This window comes from Phascolarctos cinereus, unplaced genomic scaffold (assembly GCF_003287225.1).
Source record: "Phascolarctos cinereus isolate Bilbo 61053 unplaced genomic scaffold, phaCin_HiC Scaffold_9;HRSCAF=440, whole genome shotgun sequence".
Lineage (NCBI taxonomy): Eukaryota > Metazoa > Chordata > Mammalia > Diprotodontia > Phascolarctidae > Phascolarctos > Phascolarctos cinereus.
This window is the reverse complement of record NW_027556402.1, coordinates 117,888,913-117,906,825: the sequence shown is the minus strand read 5'-3', so window position 1 is coordinate 117,906,825 and position 17,913 is coordinate 117,888,913. Positions and strand designations below refer to the sequence as shown.

Sequence of the window (17,913 nt, the reverse complement as noted above, 5' to 3'; positions counted from 1 at the left end):
CTCTTCATTTTTAAAAGGCTTGAAAGGATAGTCTGGATTGCAATCATGTAAAGGAGTAACTGGCACTCCCATAGTCTTGAAAGAGTTAATGCCCTTTCTGGAAGTAAGCCTCAGGGTGGATCAAGCCCATTGTTTACATAACCTCAGACCTACTCGCAGACCTGATCCTTGTACTTGAGCAAAGGTAACTCTAGTTTCTAGGACCATTCTCTTTTGTCTGTTTCCCCCTGCCTTCAAAAAAGCTTGCTTGCTTTGTAAGGTGTGTTACCTTCACCAAGTTGACAGGCTTTCTTTTCTCTCCCTCCCATTCTACGAATAATTCAGCCATCAGGAAGGGGCCAGAGGAGAGATGGCTAGTGATTCAGTCTTATTGGCTGCAGTCTCTATTCTATCTACCTGCCAGCAAAGTAAGTATTCCTGGGATTGAGTTAGGGGGAGAGGGGCCAGGCTGGGAGGAGAGAGGGGATGAGGTGCTCTGCATAAAGTGAAAGTCTGTGGGCTTACTACTTAGTTCTGAGGCCCTCTTTGCTTAGCAGGCCGAGGCTTGTTCAGGGCTGCCAGGGCTCTTGTGTTATTAGCCCTCCCCTGTGAGCCAAAGGGACTCAGAATCGAGCAAGAGATTAGCTCTCCCAACTGGATGCTTGGTACACCCTGTGCCTGAAGCTCTCCATGACTTTTATTATTCTGTGGCTGCAGTCACTGCCCCAAGCCAGTGGACATTAGTCACACACTAATTTGGGGGTAGTTTGGGCTCTGAAATTGATCTGAGCATTCCACTAGGGAATGTTTTACATGAAGTATTTTTCACCTGGGGTTTAAGGACCCTCTAGCAAGAGATTTCAGGGAGTCTATGAACTTGGATGGAAAAACAATTATGTTTTTATTTTTACTCACTGCTAACTGAAATTGTGCATTTCCTTTAATTATGAATTTAAAAAAACATTGTTCTGAAAAAAGTAGGCTTCCTCAGACTGCCGAAAGGGTCTATGACAAAACAAAGGCAGAAAATCCCTGTTCTCAATGATCATCTTGATTTCCTGAACACTATTAAGATTTTAATTAATTCATTTTCTGAAATCAATTGAATATCACTTGGGATTATTAGATTAATATATTTTTCCCTTTTCCTCTCATCAAAATAGGATCCTGAGATTACCTTTAAATTCTAAAGTTCTTTCCCACAAAGAATATTAAATATTTAGGTTATGCATTTCAATAGAGACCTTTTGTTGTACTGGAAGCCCAATTTGTTTAATTCAAATACTGTATTATCTGTTGCCTCTTTACTGATGCCCTTGGGTAGTGGATAGTGCTTGCCTTGGAGACCAGAGAAACCTGGGTTAGCAGTTCTACCTTTGACCCCTTAATAGCTTTATGACAAACCACTTAACATTTCTGAATCTCAGTTTCCTCTTCTGTAAAGTGGAGATATTAAAGCATTAATCTTGACTGGTTTCTGTGAGACTCAGATGAGATAAACTGCACCCTATGCTTAGAATGTTTTTCCTCCTCCCCTCTGCTTCCTGGTTTCCCTAGCTTCCTTCAAGATGTCTTTCAGCTAAAATCCCACCTTCTGCAAGAAGCTCTTCTGGTGTCTTCCCTCTGAGATTATTTCCCATCTGTCCCGTATATCTGTTGTATGTTCATAGGAGTCAACAAGTTGTCTTCCCCATTAGATTTTGAGTTCCTTGAGGGCAGGACCCTGTTTTTGCCTTTTTTTTCTGTTTCTCCCCAAACTCCACTTCTTAGGATATTGCCTGGCACATAATAAGAACTTAATCAATGCCTATGGATGGACTGATTATATGAAGTGCTTGGCAAACCTCAAAATTCTAGATAGATGTAAGCTATGCTTATTATTTACTCAACAAGACAAGATGGTTCTGATCACTGGTGAACAAGACTCCATATAAAATGCAAGATTTTGTTAGTAGGTCTGTTCCAGGAAAAGATTGAGGTTTTGGGGGTTTGGTTTTTTTAAAAAATGGTTTCTGGGGCAGCTAGGTGGCACAGTGGATGGAGCACCGGCCCTGAAGTCAGGAGGACCTGAGTTTAAATCCGGCCTCAGACCAAACACTTGACACTAGCTGTGTGACCCTGGGCAAGTCACTTAATCCCAATCGCCTAAAAAAAAGTTTTCTTCATCTTTTTTTGTCTTGAGATGACAGATATTTCCCATTCCTCTCTTCTTTGTTACAAAAAACCCAATAAAACAAAAAAAATCAGATACAGAAAACTGACTTTACAAGGTATACAATATTCTGTACTACTTGCTGCCCTCCCCCACCCCCCCAAGGCAGGAGGTGTGGTTCATTATCTCTCTGCATGGACTTTTCTTAGTTTTCCCTTTGCTTAGAGTTCAACTTCCTTTTCATCTGTATTATTGCAGTCATCTTGTATGTTTTTCTCAATTCCACTTATTTCACTGTGAGTTCATTCATTTTCCACTGTTACTGTGAATCCCTCACTTTTGTCATTCCTCATTGTACTGCAATAACACATGACATTCATATACTACAGATTTTTATGTCATTCCCCAATTGACGGCCATCCATTTTGCTCACTGTTCTTTGCTACCACAAAGAATCTTTCGATGAATATTTTAACATGTACTGAACCTTTGTTTCCATGTGATGTCCTTGGGGTCTATGTTCAACAATGCTGTAGACAGTTTGGTCATTCTTTTACATCATACCAAATTGAAACCCAGAACCACTTCACAGCTCCACCAATAGCGTATGAATATGTCTTTCTTCTTATAGCCCTCCTGACTGATTGTTTCCATCTTTTGCCATCTTTGCCAATTTGCATGAAGTGAAGTAAAACCTCACCATTATTTTGACTTGAATTTCTCTTTTTCAGATACATTCTATGTGATTCACATGTCCATTTATTGTTTTCAAATCTACTTTTGAAAACTGCTTGTTCATATCCTTTGATAACTTATCTATTGAGGAAATGGTTAAAGTTTTATTGTCCAGGATGTATAACTAGCCAGAATTATCAATGTTCCTTTACTGGAGGGAAAAGTCCAAAGTGTCTCAGGCTACTTAGCTTCCTGTATTACTGTATTTGACTTGTGTACTTATGGAATTCTTGCACTGTATACTCTGGAGTGTGATATTAATGTCTTCTTAGGTGCAAGTCAGGATATGTTACTTTTGGATTCCTAAATTATTCAACATGCATTCATTCAGTGCCTACCTTTCCTTTTAACTCCAAATCTTATGATCCTACCATATGCAAAGCCCTCTGCTAGGCACTGAGGGTGGAGCGGAACTGTGAAACAAAATATAGATAAGAGATATCTCTAACTTCAAGAAGCTTATCTACAGCATTTGCCTCTTTGGGAACTCAAGACAGATCTGAAGGAGTGTCCCCTGCCCCTTCAACAGCCAGAGAAAGCAGTTGGCCTGAGGATGTACTGCTCATTTTCACAAAGAGCTTTCTCTGTGGTTGGTCCAGTGGGTAGTTTGGGTTAAGAGACAGAAAAAATAGATGGGCTGGTTGACAGATGTTTGGGTGAGGACCAGAGAACTCAGATTAGAGCCTAGTGCAGGGGCAAGTATTTTTTTTTAAATTTAAATAGAAGGCCACATGATCAGAAATCCACATATGTATGGACCACATGCATTTAATTATATGTAACTAATTACCTTCAGCCTCAAATTATAATGACTAATTGATCCAAATCCCTCAGTACAACACTTGAGGCAGGAGGAAGACAGATGGGTAGGTTGTACTTGACTCCTACACCATGTGTGAATTAGGTTTTTAAAAATCTGTTTTTGCTGGAACATGATGGATCTGTGTCAGGTCACTGAACAGTCAGGAGGGCCTGGGAGAGGGACTATATGTGTGTTAGAAAGAATATTGGAAGGCTTGGACTTGAATTCCTGCTCTGCTATTTACTGCCTTTTCCTTCCTGGACCTCCGTTTCTTAATCTGTGATGAGAGAAGGCAGAACTACATGATGCTGAAAATCCCATAGGCTCATAGATTTAGAATTAGAAGGGACATTTGAGGTCTTTGAGACCAATTCTTGCATTCTCTAGATGAGGACACTGAAGACCCTAGAGGTTAACCTGGATCCAAGGTCATACCTCAGTCTTCTTGACTCAAAATCCAGTGCCCTAACCATTACACCACATTCTCTCTTCCAGTTTGAAATCCATTGATTATATGACTAATGAGAGCAAGAAGTATTTAGATAGAGGTTGAAGAAAAGTAGAGAAAGAGAGGCAGGAAGGCAAAAAAGACAGAGCAGAACATTTGTTCACCTGCAATCTGGAACCTGAATAGGCTCTCCTGTTGGAACAAAAGCCAGTATCTCTTACAGAGTGAGTCTGTGGAATGGCTTTCTCCTCCATTTATGAGGGCTCAGCCAGGTGTTCCTGTAGACCAGAAGTGCCTAAATAAGGAGAGTGGGGGGAGTTATGAAGGTCCTGATTTTTCCAATTGGAAGTCTGCAGAGAATAGCAGAGGGACAGAAGAAAACAAAGGGAAGGAGGGCAAGAGAACATTCAGGTGGGGTGGATTTGAAATCAATTCAATGGTTTTGTCCAAGTCATTCAATCCATTTGACAACACCCAAACTTTTGTTAAGAGTCTTCTATCTACCAGACACTGAGCTGAGTTCTGGGAATTCAGGCACAACAGTGAAATAGCTTCTTCCCTTGAGAAGCTTATATTCTAGGTTGGGGGGGGGATGGACAATTTGTGCACATATAGGTATAAACACAAAAGATAGAAGGTAATTTTTAGGGAATCAGGAAAGGCTTTGTTTAGGAGATGGTTTTTGAGCTAAGTCTTAAAGGAAAGCAGAAATTCTAAGAGGCAGAGGCAAGGAAGAATGAACAACAGGCTTGAGGAGGCCAATGTAAAGGCATGGAGACAAGAGCTGGAGTCATGTTGGAGGAATGGTTAGAAGGTCAATTTGACGGAATCATATTGTACATAAAGAGTAGTAAAATACAACATGACTAATGTGAAAATAAGTTTGATAGGAATGTAGAACCTATATCCTGCATGCCATATTGGGGTGGGGTGAGAGGAGAGATGAGGAGAAAATTTGGAACTCAAAATCTTGTGGAAGTGAATGTTGAAAACTAAAAATAAATAAATAAATGAAATTTTAAAAAAGAGTTGTAAAACGTACAGTGGTAGATAGGTAGCTTCGGGATCAAATTGTGAAGGACTTTAATCACTGAAATAATAGAGGGCCCCTGGAATGTATTGTCTAGGGAGAAACATGGTCAGACTTGGGATTTAGGTAAAGTCACGTTGGCAGCTGGGAGTAGGATCAATTGGAGTAGGGAGAGATTGGAGGAGAAAGACCAATTAAAAGGCTATTCAGATAGCCCAGGTGAGAGGTAATGAGAGCCTGAACAGGAGTGGTGGCATTTTGAGAAGAGAGATGGGATAGACGGTATGCAAGTCAAAGTGACAAGATTTGGCAAATGATTGAATATGTGGCAGGCGGGGTGAGAATGAGGAGTTGCAGATGTTGATGAGGTTACTAGCCTGGGTGAGTAGAAAGATGGTGGTCCCCTCAACAGAAATAGAGAAATATATAAAGGATTGGGGACAGACAAATGAGCTCTGTTTAGGACCTGTGGAGTTCGAGATACCTACAGGATCTTCTTTTAGAAATGACCAGTGGATAGTCAGTGATTCAGGAATGAAGCTCAGGAGAAAGCCTAAGGCTGGGTATATAGAATGGAAAGTCATCTGCTTGGAGAAGATAACTAAATCCATGAGAATAATGAAGTTGCCAAGAGAGTATAGGGAGTGAAGAGAGGCCAGGATTGAACCTTGGGAGTATACACATATTTAGTGATTGTGGTATGAATGATAATCCAGCAAAGGTGACTGAAAAGGAGCAGTCAAGGTAGTAAAAGAACCAGAGGAGGTAAGTGCCCCATAAACCTAGACAGGATAGAGTATCTAGGAGAAAAGGATGATTGGGAGGTTATATAGAGGTCAAGAAGAATGGGGACTGAAAAAAGGCCATTAGATTTGACAGCTAAGAGATCATTGACAATTTGGGAGAAAAGAATTTCAGTTGAATAATGAAGTCCTGGAGCCAGATTGCAGAGAGTTTAGAAGCCAGTGAGAGGAGAGGAAGTGATGATATCTCAAGGAAATGGCTTTTTTTTAAAAAAAGGAGTTCTAGCTGAGAAAAGGAGAAGAGATATAGGGCAAGAGCTAGAAGGATAGAGGATTCAGGAAGAGAAAATCACACTTTTACGGCTTCTTAAGATTTTGCAAAGTACTATACATACATTATAAATAGAAATATGTAGAACAACTGATGAGTTCATTAAGGGCTGCTCCTGATAACACCAAAGGAATTTTAACAATACCTATGTTTTAGCTTTACCTGGTCTACCCAGATTTGTATATTTGAAGGTGGCTGAAGGGGTCTTGGATTGGTGTATTTGCAAAGGGCTCTAGCTCCCTTTGTCTAATTGTAATATGCATGTTATGCCATTACCCTTTTAAAAATTATATGATCATTTAATGGCTACCTTTGAGGTGTCAAGCATTGCGCCAGGTGTCTAGGATACAAAGATAGAAATGAGAACAGTTCCTGCCCTCAAGGAGCTTACTTTCTAATGGGGACAATCAACATATGTTAGTTGCCAGCACTCAGAAGAGACACCAGAATTTATGATTCTGTGGTTTCAGTTCTCTCTACTTCACTGCCAGTATAGGAGTGATGTTAGCTAGATAGATTCAATTCCTGGCCTATATAAAATTGATCTAAAATGTTCTGGGCAGGGCTGGTTGCTTGGGAGAATCTGGTTGTTTCCAATTTTCAGAACCAAAACCAATGTTGAGGTGCAGATTTGTGGTAAGATGGTCAGGGTACATACATCCTCAATGGCTTTTTCCCTTCAGATTACATTATACACTATCAGGCTTTCCCCCCCCCCAAATGTTGGTTAGTTTTGCTGAGTTTTTTTTTCTTCTACTTTAAAAAACTATTATAAGAGATGACTTTCACTGGGGATCAGTTAATTGGAAAGTGAACAAGCATTTATTAAGTGCTAACTCTGTTCCAGACACTGTGCTAAATTCTGGGATACAAAGAAAGGCAAAAACATGGCCCCTGACCTCAAAGAACTCACATTCTAATGGGGAAAACAATATGCAAATAATTAGGTAAACAGAAGATACCTATGCTCTGTAAATCAAATTCAGTCTCAAAGGGAAGGTATGCTTCCTGCTGAAAGTAAGAGAGGAGCTGAGTCTTGGAAGGGAGCCAGGGAAGTCAGGAGGCAGAGGGGAGGAGGGAGAACATTCTAGAAATGGGAGACCGTCAGTGCAAGTGCATGGAGTCAGGAAAGGAAGTGTACTGGGTGAGGAGCAGCAAGTAGCTCAGCACAAGCTTTACTGCAGAGTATGAGGAGGGGAGGAAAGTATAAGAAAATTGGCAAGGGATGAAGAGAGCAGACCAGGGGTGGGGAACTGCAGCCTTGAGGCCACATGTGGCCTTATAGAGAATTATGCAGACTCCACTCACCACTATGAATTGGAGGAAGGGGTTTGGAGTGAAAGTACAACCAGTACTAGAAGGGATGGCCAGTATCATAAGGAGGGAGCCATGGCTCTGTGAGTAGCAGAAGGTGAAATGGGTAAGAAAGGAAAATGTTTAATAAGAAATGAAGTTTGTTAATTATGGAGAAGGCATTCCAGAGAGCACACTAGAAGAGGTGAGAAGATCTGAAATAGGATACTAGAGGATACAGTTGAGGAGGATGGGGATAAGGGAGCAGCCAGTTGGAGATGGGTTTGTATATTGGCAGCAGAGGGGTTCAGGGGAGATTAAGAGGGATGGGAGTGTGCTAATCAATGCAGAATGAGTCTAGGCAAAATATCTGTGGTTAGACAGAGGCTTCTCGAGGGAGACAGGGGATTTGAATGTTCAAGTCCTCCCTGGAGCTCCAAACTCCTGGCAGATGTTGATGTTTGTTCTGGGGAACCTTGGGAAAGCCATTTCACAAAATAGAGAAGTGGACTGATTTACAGCCTAGGGGAGTTTGCTCAGGAAGCTAGAGGCAGCAGTGGGAAGTGGGCTGTCTGAAGAAGTAGGGGGAGGGTGGCTAGAGAAGGTCCTGGGATATAGACAGAGGCTTGGAGGAAGATGACTGGGATCCAGGTTGGCAGTGGGAAATGTGGGTGATGGAAAAACAGAAGATGTGAATACAAATTAGGAAGAAAAACTGAGCGTGACCAACTGATGCCAAGCTCTGTCTCTGTCCCTTGAAATCCAGCATCAGACTGGTGAAGCAGGCTTATCAGATTTGGGGATGCCACAAAGCTGAGAGGGATAGTTAATATGTTAGATGATAGAATCAGAATACAAAGAGAGCTCAGTTGGCAGGAAGGGGGCTGGAACAAAGAAGGTAAAAGCAATGGGGATGAAGTGCAAAATCCTGCTCTTGAGTAAAGAAACAATACAATGAACATCCCAACTACTATACAAGTACAGAATGGAGAAGTGGTTCAAAAGCAATTCAGACGGGAGACCTGGGATTTGAGAGGACTTCAAGCTAAATATGAGTCAACAGTGTGGCGTAATTGCTGAAAGAGTTAATATAAACTTAGCTGACATGAAGAGATATAATGGACAGAACAAGAGAGGTGAGAGTTCCACTGTACCAGTCACACCATATGTGTAGTTCTGGGTACCTCTTTTTATGACAGAAGGTGACCAGACTGGTGAATGGTCTAGAAAACATGTCATAAGGAGTTATTTAGCTTGGAGAAGAGGGAGGCAGGGAAATGGGGGCTAGGGGCTACTGAATGGAGACAAATTTCAGGTCAAAATAAGGAAGAATTTTCTAAACATTAGAGCTATCTAAATAATGTAATAAGCTATCTTGTATAATAGTGAGTTCCTCATCTGTGGAAGTGTTTAAGCAGAAGCTGGAAGTGATATTGTAGAGAAGATTCTAACATAGGATGACCTTTAAGTTAGACCAGATGACCTTTCACTTCTATGATTCCACAATCTGACAAGTTCAACAAGTCATGCCTACAATATTTTCTAAAGCTCTCTTTTATTTTTTTCTACCATCATTTCTGGGGGAGAAACTGGTGGGGGGGCAGAGAGGTGAAGACAAGTTGAATGGGATTGTGATGGTTCCAGATATGTGCTTTTATCAGTGTGGAACTTAGTGTGAAAATATCCTTCACTGATACATGTTAGAGTTAGAAGGGCTTACGTTTCCACAGGTAGGATAATGCAGAGATTTAAAGAACAACAGCTCCAGGAAGTAGTACATTGTAGGTGGGCTCAGGCTTAGCCAATAAAAAGTAAGTTGATGGTTCCATAAAGACCCCAAAATCAAGATAAGGATCGAGCCAGCTCAGACCATTTAGGGTCAACCTGAGGACATCTGAAAAATGTTAGTGTGCGTGCTTAATGAACTTCATTGCTATTATCTGACACACCCCACATAAAATTAGAGCCTCATTAACGAGTCATGGGACATATGACCAAGGGGAAACATGTAAGGAAAGGTGTAACCTGGGGAGGGATGGACCAATCCAGGCCTGGGAGTTTTCGCACCCGAATTCAACTGCATAAAAGCACACTTGCCCTTGCACTCAGGGCCAACCCCTCCTGAAGAGGGGGGAAGCCTGCTTCTGGCCAGAAATATCTAAATCCTCTGGACTTTCTCTGTAATAAATTTTCTTGATACTAAATTTTTGGTGTCAAGCCTATTTCTAACATACAAGTCAACAACTTGTCTGAAAAGTCAACAAGTTATCTGGAACATTGGAAGGTGAAATGTTTTGTTCAGGGTCACAAAGCCATTATGTTTTAGAGGTATGACTTGAACCCTTCCCATAGGTGTGCATCAAACATGGGGCACATGTGCTAGCACAGAGGACCCGTGATCTATGTACACTTAGAGGTCTTCTTGATTCAGTGGTGCATCCTCTACCCATAGTGCCACAATGTGTCTCCACTATCATCCCAAGATGACACATTTATTATAAGCTACAGCCTAAGGAAAGGCAATTCTTCTCCAAACTCTTTCTTGCCTATGTATGAACTTTGGGAGTTCTGGGCCTTTTGCTCAAATGCTAGATTGTTTTCCTGAGATAAATTCCAGCACTGTTCCTATTTTACAAATGCAGAAAATATGCCTTACTAAGAGTGACCAGCCCAGAGTCTCACAGGAAGCTAGAGGCCATGGCAAGAAGAGGGTCCAGAATGGTCCATCCCTAATTTTATCTCTGAGAGAGTTCCACGTTGCAGTCACCAACCAAATCTATAGACCCCCGGCCTCTCTTTTTGCTCTGAAAATGTCAGCCCTGGGTCAGAGGCTACAGGGGAAATGATCTACCTCCTGCACCACACACTTCAAAAAATCCCTCTCCTCCCTCTTCAAGTGTTCATTAGAAACCACTGCCATTTTAAATGAGAAGAAACCAATCTTAGGCAGTTACACACTTGAGAACATTTAAGCAGTGCACAACAGCTTGTTTGGAGCAGAGGGGGATTAAGGGGAAGGAGACAGCCTGCTGGGCTACTTCTTACTAAATCCACTTCAATATTTACAAGCTTCTTGTCGTTGGAGAGATTACCATATCCTGCTACCGAAGGAAATATATCACTACTAATTCTGGAACACAGTTAGAGATTAAAGCTGCAAACTTGGTATAACAAAGACAAATGATTTCAAAAGAACTAGTGAGTGGGAGAAGGAATTCAAGTAATTGAGGAAAAGAAACTAGGTTGAATAGAGGGTGTGAGAAGAGGGAAAGCAAAGGATTAAAAATTTGCTTTTCTACAATGCTTTAAGGCTTGCAAAGAGTTCTCTTCCCTACGGTGTGCCCCCCCCCCAAAAAAAAAACACCATCCCTGGGATGTAGGTAATGTGACTAATGGTATCTCCATTTTATAGATGACAAAAGAGAGATTCAGAGAGGTTAAAAGGGACTTGCTTGTGGTCATACACCTCCTAAGTATTGGAGTGAGGATCCAGGTCCAGAGCTAAATGTTATGATCTGAATGTCCAAATAATGTTTGTTTGTAATTGTTAGTTGCTTTTTCACCTCATGTTAAATTACAGTTGAATTTCTTTTCCCTTGCAGTTTTCTTTGCTCGGCAGGTGGGAAAAGCAAGGGAGAAGTACAAGATCACACCCCCAGCCGTCACGGGGTCACCAGCCTTTGAGAGGGTATTTCGTGCACAGTAAGTTTAGGACAGAATTAATCACTGAAATGACAGGCGGGTCAGGAATGAAATTTTGTATTTATCTATTCCGGTGTATCTTTTACCTCATGCACTTCCAATACAGTCACTATATAGCTTCAGGATATGCATTGAAATATAGGGCTTTTGAATTCCCTTTTAGCCCATTATCAGGACCCTTTCTAGCTGTCACCATAGACAAGCCATAAAAGAGAAGGTTAGGTCAAATGAGCTTTGTATCTAGAATCAGCTGATTTTGACCTGTAATATGCTTCTGAAAATTATAGGAATGGGGGTGGAGAAAACAGATCCACCCCACCTCCAACACAGGGGGCATTCAGATGGGCCAAGACCTCATCAGAGCCCAGCACCATCCTTACAGGCCATTTGATACAACTGTATACTCTTTCCACTTGTAATACTGGGGTCACCTGGATACGTGGAGAAGGGTGAGGCCTTTTGATGGAGGCCTGCTATTATGAGTCTGTTCCTTGGGTCTGAGGGACAATCAATCAAAAACTCACTTCCAGCTCCTGCCAGGACAAGAGGTGAAAGGGTTCAGTGGTCCCTAGACACAACATTGCCCCTTCCCCTCTTTCTGCCTCCAGGAGGCCCTCTCCCTCATGCCCCACTTCCTCTCTTCCTAGCTCAGAACTGAAGTGACTCAGCACTGGATTCTACCAGTCCCTGAAACAGCCTTTCCCTCATATGTTAGTGTCAGCTAATGATACAGTGCTTTAAGATTTGCAAAGCACTTTACAAAATATCTCATCTGAGCCTCACAATTACCTACCTGTAGGGTGGGTAATAATAATAATAATGATTATCATGATAATATTAGGATAGAATATTATAATAACAGAATAGTATTGGAATTAATATTATTAGTGGTGGTATGCCACACGACCAGAGAGGTGGACTTAGGAAGACTGAGGCTCAATCATTTAAGATCTTGGTGTCCCAGTCAACTAACTCTCTAAGGCCTTAAGTTGTAGGGCAGGTAGTGCAAGTGCCAGTCTGCACTGGAGGGTTTCCTCTCTGGAAACTCTCTACACTAATCAAACTCTAGGTCTAGTGCAAAGAAAAAATAATCACTCACATTGATATATAGAGCCTTATTGCCTTTATCTTTTTTTAATATTTTTCTTTTAGCCAACTGAGGTTAAGTGACTTGCCCAGGGTCACACAGCTAGTAAGTGTCAAGTGTTTGCTCTGAGGCCAGATTTGAACCGGGTCCTCCTGACTTCAGGGCCAGTGCTCTATCCACTGTGCCACCTAGTTGCCCCCTCATTGCCTTTATCTTATTTGATCTTTATGACCACTCTGTGAGGCAGGTCCCATTGTTATCCCCATTTTATAGTACAGTATGCTGAGGCTTAGAGAAATAAGGGACTTGCTAGTATATGCCTAAGGCTGGATTTGAAAAATCGATATCCTGTAGATTTGTTCTTGACTATTGCTTATTTTCATAGCATCTGGTCCATAATAGATGCTTAATGTTGATTAAATAATGAATATTGTATCACTATGATCTTACCTTTCTCTACTCATTAAGTGACTTGCCAAGCTAGTGAGTATCTAAGGCAGGATTTGAACCCAAGTCTTTCCAACTCCAAGGATAGCGTGCTATCTGATTCATATATATTTGTTGTTATTGTTGTTCAGTCATTTTTCAGTCATGTATGATTCTTCATGACCCAATTTAGGGCTTTGGAGTTTTCTTGGCAAAGATACTGGAGTAGTTCGCCGTGTCCTTCTCAAGCTCATTTTACAGATGAGAAAATTGAGACAGAGTTAAGTAACTTGCCCAGGGTCACCCAGCTAGTCAGTGTCTGAGGCCAGATTTGAACTCATGAAGATGGGTCTTTCTGACTCCAGGCCTGGTGTTCTACCCACTTTGTCACCTAGCAGCCACTATCATGTGTCCTAATTTTTGACATAAGAAAACTGGGGCTCAGAGAGATTAAGTGACTTACCGATGCTCCCACAGCTACTAAGTGTCAGAGGTGGGATCTGAATCCCACTTCTTCCTGACTCCAGAGTTCAAAGCTCTCTCCATAGTGTCTTGCATGCCTACCAGGACTAAATGGGACCAAGCAGCTAGAGCCGTGTTTAATTGATGCATTCAAGGAGTCATTAAGTGTTTGTGCTCTCTCTTCCTTTTAGTTCAACACAGCTTGTTCCTTTGGAAACAGCACAATTGAGCCAATAAGATGATATTTGTTATCACCCAAGGAACTTAAAATGCTCTGTGAATAAAAGACCATTCAGCCCTAGAAGGCAAAGTTAGCAAGACTCTATGTGTTTGTTATGGAATCTTAGGACCATAGGATTCAGAGATGGAAGCAAGGTTGGAGTCCAATCTATTCACTTTTTAAAAGAGGAAACTGAGGTCTTCAGAGGCAAAGTGACTTATCCAGGGTTATTCAGGCTATTGAGATTTTCTGCATATAAGAAAGATTTAGGAGCAATTTTACATCATTTTATTACCAATCTTCCTTTCATAAAAGAAGGAAATTCAGGTGCTATCCAAAAGTGGCAAAGGCTGGGGAACTTTTCCATTTTTGTTTGCATGGTAATAAAATAATGATTTGGTGGTGGGGGGCATTATTTCAGAGCAGTATTGACATCCTTACTATCATCATAGCAGTTGAATTCAATTCCAGGGTCACAGAGCTAGAAGGAACTTTCTTAGAGACCATCTAGTCACGCTCCTCATTGTACAGATAAAGGAAATTAAGGACCATGGAGGTTAAATGACTTATCCATGGCCACACAATAGTAGATAATAGAATTTGAGCTCATGTCTTCTGACTCCAGAGTTGGGATTCTTTCCACTGTCCCATTCCAGAAGAAAAGTTGTGTTATAAAGATAGTATTTTACTCAGCTGCTGACAAAGATCTGTGAGTTCATTGATGTAGGCCCTTCCTTCCTCCAAGATGCAGGTCACCACCTGCCCACCTTGTGTGACCCTCATTTACGTCTTCCTATACATTTACCATGAAGAGTCCTCTCAGTGTTCTTATGACTTTAATCTCTTTCTCCTGCCACCAGGAGATATCAATGGCACCTTTAAAATGGCCATTGGTTATTCCTTACTGTAGCCTTGAGCTCTGTCCTTTTTTAATGATACTTTTCTGGCATGCCACAATTTCCTTTGGTTCTTCTTTGTGTGTGCATTTAGTTATGTGCTACAGAATCACCATGATTCTCTCCATTGACTTCTTGGGGGCAATAGCTGAAATATATGAAAGACCATTCAAGAAGAGAGCCTAGAATCTGTATGGACACTGGATGAGAAATTGAAAGACATGCTACTAATCTTACAGGCAAGATGGCTCCCCAAGTGGGAGGCAAACCATTTGGCTCCCCCATACTTACTCCAGCAAAACCCTGAAATTTGCATCAAATCAAATAATGATTAATAAACCCAATGAGAAGCTATAATGACTTTTTCCACCCCAGAAATGCATAAAACAGTCCAGGAGCCCAAGGTTAGTAGGACAAGCACAAGTGAAAAAAAAAAAGCCCAACCTGGATAACAAGCAAAAAGAACCTTTGAATTCCGAATGCAAAGATGATTTACCTACCAACAGTATGTGAAAGGTGTTGATGTCCTTGACACAGACAGAGAGCAGCATATGGAGAGACCCAATGGGAGCTTGTTGGCTGTCAGCGGGACAATACATCGACATTCCATAACTTCTCAGTATTTTCCCTCTGACTTTTTAGACAAACAGCTCTATGAACTTAATTAGAGAAAGAGAAATGTGAAGTTGCCTCCACTGCAGCAGGAAAATTGGACAGATAATAAGCTGCTTGTACAGTTTTAATCCAGGTTAAGTTATTCAATATCCAATTCTCCTTAGCAAAGACAAAGAACCTTTCTCACTAAGCCTTTTGGATGTACTTCATGGTGTCAGGAGACTGTGGTCTTAAGAATTGCTATTATGTCTTCCTCATTCCTCCTTACACTGCAAGCCTGGAAGCTTCTCTGCCCGTCTCTGCTGTAAATCTTGGTGGAGGTTTAGATGGCTTCATTCAGCTTTCTATGCTTACCTTTGGAGCTGAAATGAGAATGCTGGTGGGCTTGGCTTTATAATCAGTTTTAGCATGGCACTTTAAAGGTCCCAAAGCAGTGAAGCAGTAGATGTTCATTACCTCATTTGCACCTCACAACTCTGTGGTAAGAAGTACAGATATTATTATTTCCATTTTACAGATGAGGAAACCGAGGCTCAGAGAGCTTAAATGACTTGTTGCGGCGCACACAACTAGTAAATGTCAGAGCTGGGATGGAAACCCAGTTTCCTGACTCCCAGTCCAGGGCTCTGTCCCCCATGTCACCTCACTGTCATAAACTGGGTTTTCATTGCTTCAGTCTGATGAATAAAACCAACATGATGTACAATTGAATATTCAATAAATGTCTTTAAAAAATAAAGTTCACTGGGCACACACCCTAATGAAATGTACCTTTAAAACCTGCGGTTTTTGTTGTATAGTTCTGGGGAAAGAGAAATAAATACTACGACTCATGTCCATTTTGATGTCAATACTACACCCTCCATCCTCAAATTATGATTTTCCCTTTTTATTCCCTCATCCACGTTGTCGTTGCTAGGCAGCCATGGTGAGCGGATCAAGAATGTTCATCACGCAGAGGCCACTAGGTGGAGCAGGGGATAGAATGCTGGACCTGAGTCATTAGACAAGTTCAAATATGATCTCAAGATAATGTCTAGCTGTGGGACCCTGGGCAAATCACTTAAGCTTTGACTGCCTCAGTTTCTTCACCTGTAAGATAGGGATAATTAGAATAGCACCTCCCTCCCAGGGTTGTTTTGATGATAAAGTGAGATAAAATTCATAAAGTACTTTGCAAACCTTAAAGTGCTATAGAAATCTTAGCTATTATTATTATTAATTATATTATTGTGCCCCTGTTGTCAGCCACCCTTTCTAGTTCTATTGCTGCTGAGGGAGGGGGAAAAAAGGTGGGGCAGTGTCTGGGTAATGGAGATAGGAAGCAAAAGCTGAATGAAAGAAGACAATAAAATAACTTCAAGTGTTTGAATGGCTATTCTGTGGGAAGAGGATTAGCCTTATTTCTGGCCCCCAAGGACAGAAGTAGGAGCAGTGGTTGGGAATTGTACAAAGGGAAATTTTGACATAAAAATGATGGAAAATGTTCCTGATAGAGCTCACTCAAAGTGGAATGAACTCCCTTTAGAGGTAACAGATTTCTCTTCAAATTTTTTTAAAATATTTTGGGGGGGGATAAATTTTGTTTTCACATTGTCAAAGTTTCCCCTTGTATTCCCTCTTTCCCCTCCCAGAAAGCCATCTCTTATAACATTTTTTCAAAATAGAAAGAGAAAAAAGTTTCAACAAAATCAATCAACTTATTTAAAAAGAAACCAATCTGACATTATATTTAGTCAGTCAATTAGCACTTATTAAGTGCCTACTTTGTGCCAGGCTGGGGATATAAAGACATTTAAGTGCTAAGAGAAAAGACTCTGCCCTCAAGGAGTTCACAGTCTAATGGGGAGACAGCATGAAGACAATTATGTACAAACAAGAAATATATATATATATACACATATATATGTATATATATATATATATATATATATATATATATGTATATATGGGATAAATTGTAGATAATCAAAAGAGAAACTAGCATTAAGCAGAGATCAGGAGAGGCTCCTTTTAGAAGATGAGATTTTAGCTGGGACTTGAAGGAAGCCAGAGAGGCATGGGGGCCAGCCAGTGAAAATGACCAGAGTCTAGTGATGGAGTGTCTTGTCTGAGGAACAGCAAGGAGGCCAGTATCATTGGCCTGTAGAGTATGTGTATATGGGGGAGTAAGTTATGAGAAAACTGGAAAGGTAGGAGAGGGCTGGGTTGAGAAGGACTTTGAATGCCAAACAGGATTTTCTATTTGATCCTGGAGGTGATAGGCAGCCAATAGAGTTTATTGAATGGAGGAAGGGATGGTTTAACATGGTTAGACCTGTGCTTTGGGAAGATTAATTTGACAGCTGAGTGGAGAATGGACTGGCCTGGGGAGAGACTTGAGGCAGGGAGACCTGTTAGCAGGCTGTTGCCTTAGTCCAGGTATGAGGTGATGAGGACTTGCACCAGAGTGGCGGCAGAGTCAGAGGAGGAAAAGGGGCATATGCATTATATGCAGTGTTCCATACCACATCCAATTCTTTCACATGATGATCCCCACCTCTGCAAATGAGTTGAGGAAAGTGTCTTCTCATGTCTTCTCTAGAACTAGGCTTGGTCTTTATAACTCAGCGACTTTTATTTTTGGTGGTTTTGTGGTCTTTCTGTTTACATTGTTGCCATCTTGTGCATATCATTTCCTTGGCTTCACTCTTTGGGTTTCTTTTCATGGGGAGATGCTGGATGACTATTTGTTAGGTAGGTCGTAGGGGGATTCCTGTTCCCATACACTCTGGACTAAGTGGCCTCTGAGATTCCAAGAGGCTTTGGAGATTCCCTCCTCATTTCTGCTTCAAAGGAAGAAGTGATGCAAGTCAGTGATTTGGAGCAGAAGGAACTTGGAGCAAATAAGATCATAGGATTTAGATTTACAAGAAATTTTAGAGATCATTGATTTCAACCCCCTCATTTTACAAAGGAGGAAACTGAGAGAAATTTGGACTGAAAGTAAGGA

General features: G+C 41.2%; 1 protein-coding gene across 1 annotated transcript in view; it reads left to right on the top strand.

Annotated features, from left to right (window-relative positions):
- Positions 1 to 174: 174 nt before the first annotated feature.
- The window catches only part of MGST2 (microsomal glutathione S-transferase 2), a 32,483-nt gene continuing 14,744 nt past the window's right edge, over positions 175 to 17,913 (top strand). Inside the window, exons 1-2 of the mRNA XM_020980111.2 lie at positions 175 to 407; positions 11,116 to 11,215. Coding sequence (XP_020835770.1) covers positions 350 to 407; positions 11,116 to 11,215 — 158 coding nt within the window. The 5' untranslated portion in view covers positions 175 to 349. The remainder of the gene's footprint in view (positions 408 to 11,115; positions 11,216 to 17,913) is intronic.